The sequence below is a fragment of the Polypterus senegalus genome, chromosome 17 (genome assembly GCF_016835505.1).
Source record: "Polypterus senegalus isolate Bchr_013 chromosome 17, ASM1683550v1, whole genome shotgun sequence".
Lineage (NCBI taxonomy): Eukaryota > Metazoa > Chordata > Cladistia > Polypteriformes > Polypteridae > Polypterus > Polypterus senegalus.
Window position 1 is genome coordinate 86,853,851 of NC_053170.1, and position 14,277 is coordinate 86,868,127.

The window sequence follows — 14,277 nt, forward strand, 5'->3', positions numbered from 1 at the left end:
TCTACCCATGTGTTGTTCTATGCAACTTGATTTGACCCAATGTACTGTATATAGTTTTAAATTGAAATATCATTGAAGAGATTAATTTGATTCAATTTCCTGACTATTTTACTCTGCATTTTGCGTTGGTAAAGAATATGTTAATGTACTTGATTTTGTAGCAATCAGGCAGGGGGTTCAAATCCTGCTGAAGTATGTGACCCTGAGCACATCACTTCCACCTTTTTGTGCAGAAGGAAAAAAAAAAAAAAGTAACCAATTGGATCTCAAATATAAGTCACCGTGGATAAAGGCATCAGCCAACTATGTAATGTATATTCGTGCAGGTGCAAGCAGTCAAATTGCACTGTAAAATCTTCCATTTAGTTATTACACAAGTGATACTCCAGAAAATGTATATGGAAATACTGTGTAGTCCTTTCCATACACATTTGTAATGTTGCATTTGATTATTTTGCACAGTACAATCTGTTTGTGCACATACATTTCTGAAGTCTACCCCTAAACACTGGACATTAGCATCCCACTGTTGAGAAGAAAAATGTTTTTGCCCTTAGCAAATGGTGACCATGACAGTTCATAATGAAAGTAAAATTTGGAGAAAGTAGGCAGAAAGTTCTCATACTTAAAGGGTTTGGGTAAAATTTTGCAAAACCTGATAGAAAAATGTTTACTACAGAAAGATGCAGAGCAGAATAGGAAATTAATAACCAAAGGGAGTAATTTAAAGTAACAGTTTGAGAACAAGCAGATCTTAGTGCATACACCAAACCTTGGACAACTTATATTCAAAGTTCAGAAACTAAACACTTTAAATAGGTGTGCAACAGATGTTCAGATTATTTTAAAACATTTCAGCCTATTTGATATAAAAAGTAAGCACTATTAGTCAGCAGTACAAAGGCAAAATTTCTCAGGACTCCAGTGAAAAGTGAAGCAAAATGACACCTTTTACTGGCTAACTAAAAAGATTACAATATGCAAGCTTTCGAGGCAACTCGGGCCCCTGCTTACATCTTGCCTGAAGAAGCGGCCCGAGTTGCCTTGAAAGCTTGCATATTGTAATCTTTTTAGTTAGCCAGTAAAAGGTGTCATTTTGCTTGACTTTTCACTACATTCATAATGGTTAACACGGTACAACACCCTAGTACTCAGGACTCTGGTGAAACTTTCTGAAAATGATTTTTTTTTTTGAAGGACTATGAAAAAGCAGCAAGTATTACATCAAGTGCTAAATGAAGGTCTGGAGAAGCAATTGTGCTCGGGGAAAAGAATGATGCATTGTAGTGTTAGACATCAATGTTTTATTTGTAGGCCAAGCTCAAAGCTCAAGTTATTTCAAATAATGGGCTCCAAAACTAGTCTATTAAAATGAGGACATTTGGAGACAAACATGAATTAAGGAGCATTGAATGCTTTACAGATGTGCTGAATTTTCTATGAAAGAATCTCTATTTTACCAGCCCAATTTCATGCTATTCCAGAAGCAAAAGGTTTAAACTCTATTTATGTGCATTAATGTGCATAAAATAGCACAGGTGCCAACTTACATCTTATGTATTAAGCTTATGAAATCAAAATTTAAATTTAACCCATGCCAGGGCATTTTAATTTAATAAGCATGCCTAAAAAACATTTAAGAATTCTTTCACTTTACTCCATGGAAAAAACAGTTCTGCATAAAGCACAACTATGGCATATTTTACATCCCACCAGATACAATAAGGAGATAAACACTACTTGTTTCATATCAATCTTTATTGTCTTTTGGAATTCACAAAAATCAAACCCTTAACCATTCACATCAGCAGAGACAGAGAGAGACAGAGAGAGTGAGAAAGAGAGATTGAGAGAGAGAGAGAAAAGAAAAATAAAAAACAAACGCTCTCAGGCCTGTTCGGGCTCCAGGAGAGAAAGAGGCCAAAATGTAAAAGGTTGTACTTAAAGTGCTTCTGTTAACATTTTGAAAAAAAGTAAAAAAAAAAAAAAAAAGTCAAATGACTGGCAGCACGATCTCTGCAGCTCAAACTGAAAAAGGAGAAGGGGTGGGGGGAATAATTCATAGCAGAATTAACAGCAGATGTAAACCAACATATTTAACCAAGCACAAGACTTGATTTGCCTCCAGGAGGATTTCTCCGGTTGCTTGAACCTCCAGCAGTTGGTGCTGCTGCATTAGAGCCTACGGAGTTTGATGGTTCTTTTTCTTCTGGAACATATTCATGTTCTTCTACATTTGCTTTAAGGTGGGGGGGTGAGAGGAAAAAAAAAAAAAAAAAGTTAAAGTATGTTCAAAGAGAGCAACACTTGCTATAAATACACATATGGTGTTCATGTCATTTAAATTTTCATGTATTCAGATTTCCTGAAGGATCTTGGCCAGACAAGTAAATTAGGTTATTATGGAACACATTTTACAACTCTCCCCAACAACCCACAATTACAAAATAACACCTCATTGAATGTAAACACTGAAGAATTGATTCCGTCTCCTTTACTGATGGTCAGGAACAAGGCCGTCATGCTAACAGCTGTTACATATTGTCTTAACTCATTCATCAGATAGGAAAGTTTGCGGCCTCAATAAAAGAGTAAAGTCTCCACTGGACAACAAATATGTTGCTTCTTGGACACTTCTGGGTATAGCTTACAGATTTTGGCCTGCTAATCACAAAAATCACCTTTATATAAAATAACCGAATACATATTGGTTTATTACATTCATTTTTTTTTTTGCAATTTCCTCTCATATTAAGAAAAAATATAGTTGGGTATACACACCCACCTGCACCAACACACTACAACATCATCTGCAATGACTTAAAAGTACTGGCACTGCTACTAGGACTGCAGCCCATACACACTAATTGCGGTTTCATCGGAGAAATGGGCAACCATGCCAAAAAGTTTCATTACATTAAAAATAACTGGCCACACTAAGCATTTGGTTCCAGGGCAGAAAAGCGCGGCACATAAACCACTTGTCAACCTCAAAAAAAAAATAAATAAATAAAAGATTTTTGTGTCTGCGCTTGGATTGATGAAAAATTCTACAAACGCAAATGACAAGGAAAGTGATGGATTTTGATATCTGGAAAAAAATGTTTCCAGAAATAACCGACACCAAAATTAAGGAAGGCATTTTTAATGGTCCACAAATCAGACACATCAATGACAAGTGGTTTAAAGGTCTGTTAGTGGAACCAGAGGAAGTCATATTGAAGGCATTCAGGGATATTGAGAATTTTCTTAGCACCTACAGAGCACCAAACTGCATCCAGTTGGTTGACCCCATGTTTTAAAGCATACAAAACCATGAAATGCAATACGTTTTTAAAGATTCACTGTCTACATTCACACTTGGACTTCTTCCCTACTAATCTTGGTGCAGTCAGTGATAAACATAGCAGCAGAAAAGTGGAACCCATCAAGGTTGACTATTGTTAGACACTGAAATGAGAAGCTTCAGATAGAGAGTACAATTGAAAGTCAGCATTGAAAAATGATGCATCAGAATCATTAAGTGAATAAACACACTAAATTCAATAAAAGTTAATTTCAGGTTTCTCCAAACAGCTACAAAATGCAGTCAATCTGAAATTATATTTATATGGTCAGCTTGACGCACCTTCCAAATCACCAATATTTTTTTTTCCTTTTGTTTCCTTAGGAAACACTTTAAATCCCTTTTCACAATTAGTGGTTTATTCCCAACAAAACGACTTGGAGAGGAATATATAGAAAATGTATTCACATACACAAAGAGGGAAGGCAACAAGAACACAAGGTGTAGTTGTATAGATACCATCAAGAAGAAGAGACGTCATCAAGAGGTCAGCATAGGCATATTAGAAGGCGGCATATTATACAAATCTGAAAACTACCAGATACTGTGTTTTTTTTGTGTACCATATAGTGAGGGATCACTGTATAGGATTGAAATAAAAAGTACAGTAATCCCTCGCTATATCGCGCTTCGACTTTCGCGGCTTCACTCTATTGCAGATTTTATATGAAAGCATAACTAAATATAACACGCGGATTTTTCGCCGCTTCGTGGGTTCTGCGGACAATGTGTCTTTTTTCTTCCTGTACATTCTTCCTCAGTTGGTCTGCCCAATTGATTTCATACAAAGGACGCTATTGGCGGATGACTGAGAAGCTAACCAATCAGAGCACGCAGTTAAGATCCTGCGTGCTGAATGCAGTGTTAACCAGGAGGTCTCGTCTTGCTCATTCAGCGTTGTGTTTCGCTGTGTAAAGAGTTGTGCTCTTTTGTGTTTATCTTTGTGCATAGTCAAGCCCTTCATTATGGCTCCAAAACGATCTGCTACTGCTTCAGGGGCCGTGCCCAAGCGCAAACGGATGATGTTAACGATTGCCGAAAAGGTAAACGTTTTGGATTTGTTGAAAGCTACGATTCTTTTTATTTAAAAAGTAGGAAAGGAATATAAGATCTACGGCCGCAGTGTTCTTTTACCAGGGTGCAAAACAAGTTGTAAGTGGATGTAATAAGGCAGCAGTCTGGATGGAATCTGCTTTAGGGATTTGGATTGAAGACTGCCAGAAGAAGAACAACGACAGTGCTAAACAATCGCCTGAAGTGGCTCCTTTGGAAGAACTGTAACGCTCTCCTTTGTTGTGCAGTAAAATTAAACTCATTGTTATCGGACAAGTCATCGTGTCATTGTTGGCGAGTAACCATAATTAATTTTCTACTTACAGTACTTAGTACATGTATGCGACGTTTAGTGTCACTGTACACATTTACTGTATACTATTTTTCTTGCATTGTATCGTATTTATTGCTGGTGGCCGGTCTATCGTAATGGCTGTAACATATGCGATATCGGAGACACTCATATCTAAAATAATATTTAGGTTTTACTGTATATAAACAGTGTGTTTATATACATAATTTCAATAAATCTTACCTAATATGTAAGAGAATACAAAGGGATTATGCTGTATAACTGTGCAGGGAATATTTATAAACAGTGTGGGAGAGTTTATAAGGGCTTAAAATATATAAAAATAGCCATACAAACATATGGTTTCTACTTCACGGATTTTCACCTATCGCAGAGGGTTCTGGAACGCAACCCCCGTGATCGAGGAGGGATTACTGTATAACCATTTTACTCAAAATCTGATTTCCCGCTACAGGTATTGTGGGTTAAGCAGTGTTTTCGGAGGCAATGAAAACACTTTAGATTTTTAGGGCCAAGGTTTTTACTTAATCTGCTTAGTGATCCTGGACTCAATCCTTTTCAATTAAAAAGTTTCTAAAATAGAACCTTGGCCTTTTATAGATTTTCAAGATGTTCGGCAACATCTCCCTACTTGTAGGATTGTCATGAACTCCAAAAAAACCACTAGAGGTGTGTACGATTATTACTGTAATTAAAACTTTTGAGTCCACAATGTGTCAGAGGGACATTGCTTCTCCAGATATTGACAGGTGTCAGCTCAATAGTTTTAGTCAGCATGATCATTAATTTATTATTAAACATCACACACAGTACCTTACGTGCTCTTTAGTGCTAATTTTCAAAGTATATACCAATAAAACACTTCCCTCTCCTTAATTCAGGTCTAATATTCTACATCAGATTTAAACTGCATGCTACATTACAAAGCAGGAGAATCTGCGACTATCCAGTAGAGTAACTGGCATCTTTATCCTTTAGCTCCTTAAATTGTCAGCAGTTATGTGACATACAGTACAGTATTTAGAACTCAATTGTTCAGAACTTGACCACTACAGAGAGCAAAAAATTGCATTTTCTAGTAGTAAGTGACATTTAAAGAACTTGCCGTTTTAAATTAGTTGAACTTACCAGTGTCAGTTTTCTCTTTTTCAGCACTTTCCTGCAGAACATTAGAGAGAAAAAAAAATGTCAAGATCCTTTCCAGAGTAAACCTCAAAGAGCTCATTCTTATGCCATTTTTTTACCAAATGCATGCAACACTGGACAGCATACATACATATATTGTTAAACAATTAAATGGTGATCTCTATCTCAAAATGCAGTCAAAGTAACACTAAACATGGGCACCACTTATGAAAAGATGCAAATAGTGAATGGCATAGGATTGGATACAAACTCTAGTTAAGAGAATTCTTGGAAGGGCAATAAAAATTTATTAAAACAAAAAAAATGCAGGAAAGCCATTTAAATGAATAAGTAATAACTACACCAATTTAGCTAGAGAGGCCAAGGAGAAAAACTCTAAAATATGCTATTTAAAATATTCCTGGTTAGGACATTTACATAATGGTTTAGCCACAGAACCTATTATCTTTCATTTCCCAGGTTTAAGTCTATGTCAGAGAACCAAAATGTGAGACATTTGTACAACATCCACATCTATTCTTCCAGTCTCCTCCAAGATCTCAGAGCCATGGGGATTTGGTTCTTGGAGATTTAAATTTGCTTCTGTGAAACTAAGTGAGATGGAGTGAGAGTTCGTGTAATCTTATGGTGGACTGGATTGCTCCTCATGGTTTACTCCTGCTATAGCTTGTTTTCCCCAATACAGTATCAAGTTTGGATTATTAATACATACAATAAAAATGTTACCACTATTTTTTTGCATTATTAACTATGCCAATTAAGTGACTGTGGAACTATAAAAACTAAACTATCTGAAATAAAGCATACAAAGGGTAAACAAAAATGCTGAAAAAATTTATTTTATAATGCACTTATTTCTAGCAGTAAATGAAGTAGTTTCCCACCCAAGATCAGCATACTTCAGAAATAAATGGTGCCTCATTTAAATAGCATGATTTGAAGCAGTGTCAAACAAGGATACTTTATGTCCATCTGAACAAGAAAACGTTCCTATGAATACTGTTAACACTGTGTAATACATAGACAGTCTATTTAAAAGATTTGTAAAAAAGAACCAACAGCAAAACAAGCAGACCTTCAAAGACACTTAATTTTACAAAGCTTTCATAGTCTTAAGTTTCGTATTAATGAAGCAGCGGTCCAGCATTGTGTTGGAGTATCCCATAATCTTGAATCTTGCATCTGAAAAAGATTCTGGCCGCCCCGGATTATTAAGCTAGTATGAGACTTATCTGAAGTTTCATTTTTGATTATACCTGTAAAATGTATACTAGGAGCAAAACAATATTACCTCTATTGTAAGCTCATTCACAAAATTATCTGCAACTATCTAATACTACAAACACCTAAAAGTCTTAGTTTCAGTGTCCAAGATTCAACAGGTTTTTTGGCAGCATGAGCTTTGTGGAAGCATCAAGGCAGCAAAAGGTAAATGTACGTTTCAAAACGCCATATCATTAGGATTATAGTTTCTCATCTACTTATGTATTAGGAAACTATTAACAAAAAGTTGCACTGGAAAGCCAGATATAGTGGTTAAATGGCAGAACAGTACAGTTCAGGTTTTAACTACTGCATGGTTTTCACTTCTACCAAAACCAGTTGAACTGTTGGACTGGGTCAGAAAATTTGATGTTGAAGTCCACAAACCAGGTGGATCATCCAGGTCAAAAGACCGCACAATCAAATTATAAGAAAGCTGTAAAGAAAAAAAAAACAAACAATTTGACTGATATCCAAAAGGATGCCATCATTACGGATATCCAACCATGACATGCAAACTAACATAAATGCCAAGGAAGCAACTATGGCTATCATATTTGACTAGAGATATTAAAAAAAAAAAAAATCTTGGAAGGCAAAAAAGTGATACATGAAAGAGCAGTAATTTGATTTGCCTTACTGCAAGTATCATATTACTCCAAACAGGCTATTAACGCAATATGCCTGTTCTTATTTAACTGCTTCGCTTGTATCATCATTAGTAAAATATGCCATTCATTTCCTTGAAAGTGTCCTTCAAAACAAAATTTTGGGCATGCGTTTTCTACTCATATCTTCAGTTGTACTAACTGAGCTGTGCAAAAATAAGGACTGCTTAAGTCGGTGTCACAATGCAGGTATTTAGTCAGAGGATGTCAAACTTGACGACTGGAGCTGCTGATCTTGTAGCCTTGATAGGCATTGAAGGGGATAACACATTAGACGACTCTGTGGCGAGTTTCTAGCAGAGATTCATATTTCTAGTATTACTAACTCAAAACAGCCAATTTACAAATCTTCCCGTGCATCCAAAATACATGGTCTTATTAACCCCAACTGCTCCTGAAACTAAAGCGTTATACTTTTTCCTATCACATGCAGAAACATTTAAACATCCACCACAGCAAGTCAATGGTTGCTGGATTACATTCTCAAATGTCTTGTTTTCTGTGACTTTCATATGGTTTTAAAACCACTGCTTTAACATGGGACTAAATAAGTAAATTCTTTGACCACCAGCCTCCACCACAGCACCGAAGTGGTGTCCTCTCTTACAAAGTATTAAGTCGGGATCCACAGATATTAACTGCAACTTTTTTTTTTTTTTTAATGACAAGATACGTTTCATCTAGTCATGGAACTGATCATGGTATTGAATTCCTTGTACTTTTCTGCAGAATTTAACTTTGTACTTTCCTTATTAAGTATACTGTTTTTTTTTTCAGGTTGCTTTGGATAAAGGTCTGTACTAAATAATGACACAGAACTCACTGGGCATTCTTATATTGCACTTTCACTGCCTCAGCTTGTGTAAACCCGTGATAGGCATTGACATGATGTCTTAGAGAAGAAAAGAGAAACATCTGGAAGGAGGAGGGGGAGAAAAAAAAAATGTATGTGCACCATTAACTTCTATGAGGTTTAACACAATCAAATTATATTTGACTACCGAAATTAATTCTATAACATGCATGAAATTTATAGGTACCTAAACTAATACAAATGTGTTAAAAATTACTAGAAATACAATCATAAGTCTCAAATTCAATAAAATATGCATTATTGGCAGTAGATCTTTTGTTTTTGCATGTGAAGTGACCAAAACAATTGTGGTATAAGGGTTTGTCCAAATCTTGATTTAGCATATGCACTCCTACTTGTTTTAATACAGACTGAACATTTAATGGAATATATTATGTTACAATCAACCTACCACTACAGGTGCAGATTCTCCAGCAGTGGAACTGGGCTGTGTTGCCGGTATATTTTTCTTGTTTGGAGGAAATTCTTCAGAACCCCCAAATATACCCAAAGATCTTCCTTCCCCTGAAGAGAAGAAGAAAAAAAATGACACAGACATTAACTTAGTGATGCTGTAGATATAAAGTGAAAACACTTTAATTAAAGCCAGTGACCCTTTAAATGATAGAGGAGAGCACTCTTACAATCAAAACTTTAAATTCAACACATCTGGTCACATTTTGCACACAATTTTTGTTTGAAATATAATACAACTTCAGCAGGAAAGCTTTACATTTAGAATTAAGTGAAGATGACTAAATTTCTGATACTGCAGGCTTAACACAGTGTTTTGGGGTTTCAGTAGTTTCCACATACAGTACTGGCATTTTAAACAACTGTTATACTGGTAATACACAATGACCAATACCAAATTACAAAAGCACATTTGTCTACATGAACACAACTGCAAAATAAGCAGAAGAGTGAATGATGTATGAAATGAGGGAACTAGGCTCACAGACTGAAGACTTTCTGTATCACCATTGATGACAGACAGTTCACAAATGTCACTTGGATAGGACATGGCTTGACAGTGAAAATTTAGGCATTTCTATAAGCACAGCTATAGAAAAAAATAACACTTTCACATAGCACAATTTTCTTTAGGTTTATACTGGCAAAACATTCCATTCTATCCCATACATGTCTGTTTTTAAGGGTGAAAGATTAATACTTGCAGCTCATTTAAAGACAACAGATTACGTGGCTGGGTTTGTATCAGTGACACATAAGATCACCTAATGTAAATGGTATAATGTTTGGCACAAAGTACGAGTCCATCCTCATATGCTGCCAACATTGCTAGACATCAGAAATCATTAGGGAGTTTTCAGTGGGGTCAAAGGATTTAAGTCTGAAAGACTCAAGATGCAATATACATCAATTAATGTCTGCCTCTGTATTTTTAGAATTCCTTGGGGAAAGCAGTATAGATTATCATGGTCTCATTACTGTAACTATTCATTGTAGACAATCTTCCAAACAGTGTTTGAAGGATTAAGTTTTTTTTTTTTGGTCCCAGTGGTCCATAATACTCTTGCACTACACATGCAGAAGATTTGTATTGTTTTTCTATACCCTGATGGATTGTAGGAATGAAGGTTTGTTGAAGTGAAAACCATGACTAAGAATTTCATTTTAAAACACATGCTCATTTATTCCAGCTCATGACAACAGAAAACTGAAGCCCATCCTGGCATATACAAGCACAACTCAGAAGCCATAAACATACCAAAAAAAAAATAAAAAATACAGAAGTTAACTTTATGATGCCCTAGGACAACTCAGGATTTAACAGCATCATCGAAATCAAAAATTTGATGCAAAAATGGCCATTTATGTATATTTGATAAATTCTACAGCGATTATTTAGTACATGTCAATCTTGCTTTTTTGTATTGGCATGCAAATCGAGAGTTTGTCATTTGACACTAGTTATGATCATCTGAAACATTTTTTTTTTTTTTAAATTGATTGGGGGGGGGGGCACAATTAAAGTACTTCCCAGCTTTCCTTGTATAGGTGGGTGATATGTTAATGCTGTCTGTGAACTCCTATTCAATATTTATGCCGGCTTACTGAAGAGCAATTCCAGAATGGATACACTGCTAATAACTCATTTATACATTATTCAAACAAAGAAATTCCTTTACAATTTGGATTAATAACTTCTAAGTCTAGATATTTTACCTGAGCATATGATATGCTGCGCTAAAAAAAGTTGTAATTTTATGAAATTAAAACTTGCAATGGGAAGTGAAAAAAGAAACCCGACATTACCCTTTATTCCACAGAAATCTACAAAACCAACAACTTCTAAATGTCTAGTGCATGAATCTGGCTTGCATTGATAAATGATTCTCATCCTGATGCATAGTCACTTTTTATTGTGTAAATGTTAAGGTTTATTATTTTTATCTCAGCAACTGCAAGATGCTGGCAAAGTTATTGCGAGTAATATATATATATTTTTTAAAACCTATTTACAGTGTGGATGACTACACAAACTTCTCTAGGAAACTACATTTAAAGTTGCTATATTACATAGGTAACAATTTTTCCGTTAATCATGTAATCTGATATAAGGATATAGCAAGTTGGCTAATGGAACCTTACCTACCATATATACACATATTATATTTTATATCTATACTAATAAAAGGCAAAGCCCTCACTGACTCACTCACCTACTCATCACTAATTCTCCAACTTCCCGTGTAGGTAGAAGGCTGAAATTTGGGAGGCTCATTCCTTACAGCTTACTTACAAAAGCTGGGCAGGTTTCATTTTGAAATTCTAGGCGTAATGGTCATAACTGGAAGCTATTTTTCCCCATATACTGTAATGGACATTAGCTCAATGGCTGTGGGGGGTGGAGCTGCGTGTGACATCATCACACCTCCCACATAATCACGTGAACCGACTGTGACCGCAGTACGTAGAAAAGAAGGAAGAGCTCCTAAACAGCGCTGAAGAAAAACGCTGAATACTTTATTAGCGAGATACAAGTTTAATGAGAAGACACGAGGTATAAACTAGACTTTGGATCACTGGTAACAGAGTTAAAATTGCTGTAGCGAGAAACTTTTAAGTGCCGGGACTTAGCTAACATTAAATAAAGCCGTGGACATCGCAACATCACACAAGAGAGCAGCTCACGTGAACTGACTGAACGCAGTACGAGTGATCACTTCATGCATCAAACCTGTTCAAAAAAACGCATTACACAATTGACAAGGTAGGAAAAGAATATGCTCCGAGGTGAGCTCCACAACTAACGCGGTCTTGCGGAAGCAACTTCGTAACACTGCCACCAAATACTCACAGAAAAATCCACAAGTTAATACACACGCTGTCTCTAGAGTTTCTCCACACTCAATGTATTCCTTGCATCCCCTTTATACCCTCTGATCTCCCATTTCAATTCAGATGCCTCCAATTTCCAGTAAGGCTCTGCTGCGCGATGACAAGCAATAAGTCTCAGGGACAGACCCTACAAAACGATGCCATTGATTTCAGGCAAGATTGCTTTTCTCCTGGACAACTGTACGTTGCATTCTCAAGAGTGAGCTTGCGCAGCTTCGTCATATTACAACTGGAGTGCAGCCAGAAACTTTTAAGTGCCGGGTCTTAGCCAACATTAAATAAAGCCATGGACATCGCAACATCACACAAGAGAGCAGCTCACGTGAACTGACTGAAAGCAGTACGAGTGATCACTTCCATCCATCAAACCGGTTCAAAAAACGCATTACACAATTGACAAGGTGATGGCTTTATATGCCGTTCGTTTATAAAACAGAGGAGAGAAGCTGTGTAAAGGCTGTTTCACAAAAAACCAGTGGAGCGTCTTATATGAGCAGGCAGTCAGCTAAAGAAGGGAATCAATAAACATCTATAATCGTAATAAACAAACAAAAAATAACGTACAAGCCGCGGATTAAATAAAGAAAATGGGTACCTGAACAGTAAAGTAAGTCTCGAATAGCTACACAATAACTATAAGAATCGTAATAAACGAACAATAAAACAGTACAGAACCGCAAAAGCAAGGAGAAACAATGGCCTTATATGGCATTCATTTATAAAGCAGCGGAGAAGCTGTGTGAAGGCAGCTACACAAAAAAAATGTATGAATGTATTCCTGGCATCACCGCTAAACCCTCTGATCTCCCATTTCAATTGAAATGCCTCAAATTTCCAGTAAGGCACTGCTTCGCGATGACAATTAATAAAAGTCTCAGGGACACCCTACAAAAAGGTTGCCACTGATTTGAGGCAACATTGCTTTCCTCCTGGACAAAACTATACGTTGCATTCTCAAAAGTAATCTCAGCGCACAGCTTGGTCATATTACAACCGGACTGCTGAACTGACAACGTGGTATACAAAGAGATCCTTAACAGATAGTTATTGGTATATTTTCCCTCAGTTTAAAAAGGTTTTCTTTTCTTCTTAATAATTTAAAAGCAGTTCTTTGTCGCTGGGAAGCGCGGGGATTTTGCTATATATATATATATATATATATATATATATATATATATATATATATATATATATATATATATATATATATATATATATATATATATATATATATATATATATATATATATATATACACACATACATACACACACACACACACACATACACACACATATATACATATATATTTTATGTATCAGCAACACTCATAAGAGTTACAAAACACTTACAATAATGTTACTGTATTTTTAAAATGTTTCCTTTTCTTTTCATAATTTCTTTAACACACTACTTCTCTGCTGCGAAGTGCGGGTATTTTGCTAGGGTGTATATATATATATATATATATATATATATATATATATATATATATATATATATATATATATATATATATATATATATATACTTTTGAATGGATGCTTTTTTTTTTTTTTGGCATATTGAGCTTCAAATGTTGGTGCAGTCAGAATTAAAACCATGGCAAAACCTGTCCAAATGCAAATTACCTGCTCTGAAATACTAGATAGGAAAATCTTAAATTATTCAGCCTCAACATAATGAACTTTACACCAAATAAAACACATCTTATATGGAAGTATCAAGCTTAAACGCTTTGCAGTGTTTCCACCATACAGACAAAAATCACAAAAGGACTAAAAAGGTTAAAGTTATTTGCAAAGGCCTGAAAGAGACAGAAATGTTCTTGTTTTTTGATTTAAAAAGTACATTAAATTGATTTGAAAATACAGCCAAAACATTACTAATGCTGCAAATGAGTATTTATGCTTGAAATAACTGATCATCTTATATAATACGCTACTGTGGCTGTCCGTTTGTCCAGGATTTTAAATCACCTGTAGCCCACAAACCTATTGATCTGAAATTTGGTACAAATATACTACGTGACCTCTACGGCCTGCTTTCGAGGTGATGATTTGGATTACTCTTTTCAGTTTTATTTTATTGTAGAATCAACTCTTGGCAGCACGCAGCAGGGCGGCCATGCAACGCACGCGTATGGGCGACGTTCTCATCCCTACCACCTTCGCCCTCACTTCCCCTGCCTCTTCATATCTTAAATCATTCTTGAGGCAGATTGATGACTTCAGTGCCAGCTTAAGAGAAAAATTAAGAAACACATACT

General features: G+C 35.8%; 1 protein-coding gene across 1 annotated transcript in view; it reads right to left on the bottom strand.

Annotated features, from left to right (window-relative positions):
* Window positions 1-1,747: 1,747 nt before the first annotated feature.
* Window positions 1,748-14,277, bottom strand: part of jpt1b (Jupiter microtubule associated homolog 1b) — a 30,248-nt gene continuing 17,718 nt past the window's right edge. The window contains exons 3-5 of the mRNA XM_039740192.1: window positions 9,055-9,167; window positions 5,841-5,871; window positions 1,748-2,239 (exon numbers count right to left, since the gene is read on the bottom strand). Of these exons, the coding sequence (XP_039596126.1) occupies window positions 2,097-2,239; window positions 5,841-5,871; window positions 9,055-9,167 (287 nt within the window). The 3' untranslated portion in view covers window positions 1,748-2,096. The remainder of the gene's footprint in view (window positions 2,240-5,840; window positions 5,872-9,054; window positions 9,168-14,277) is intronic.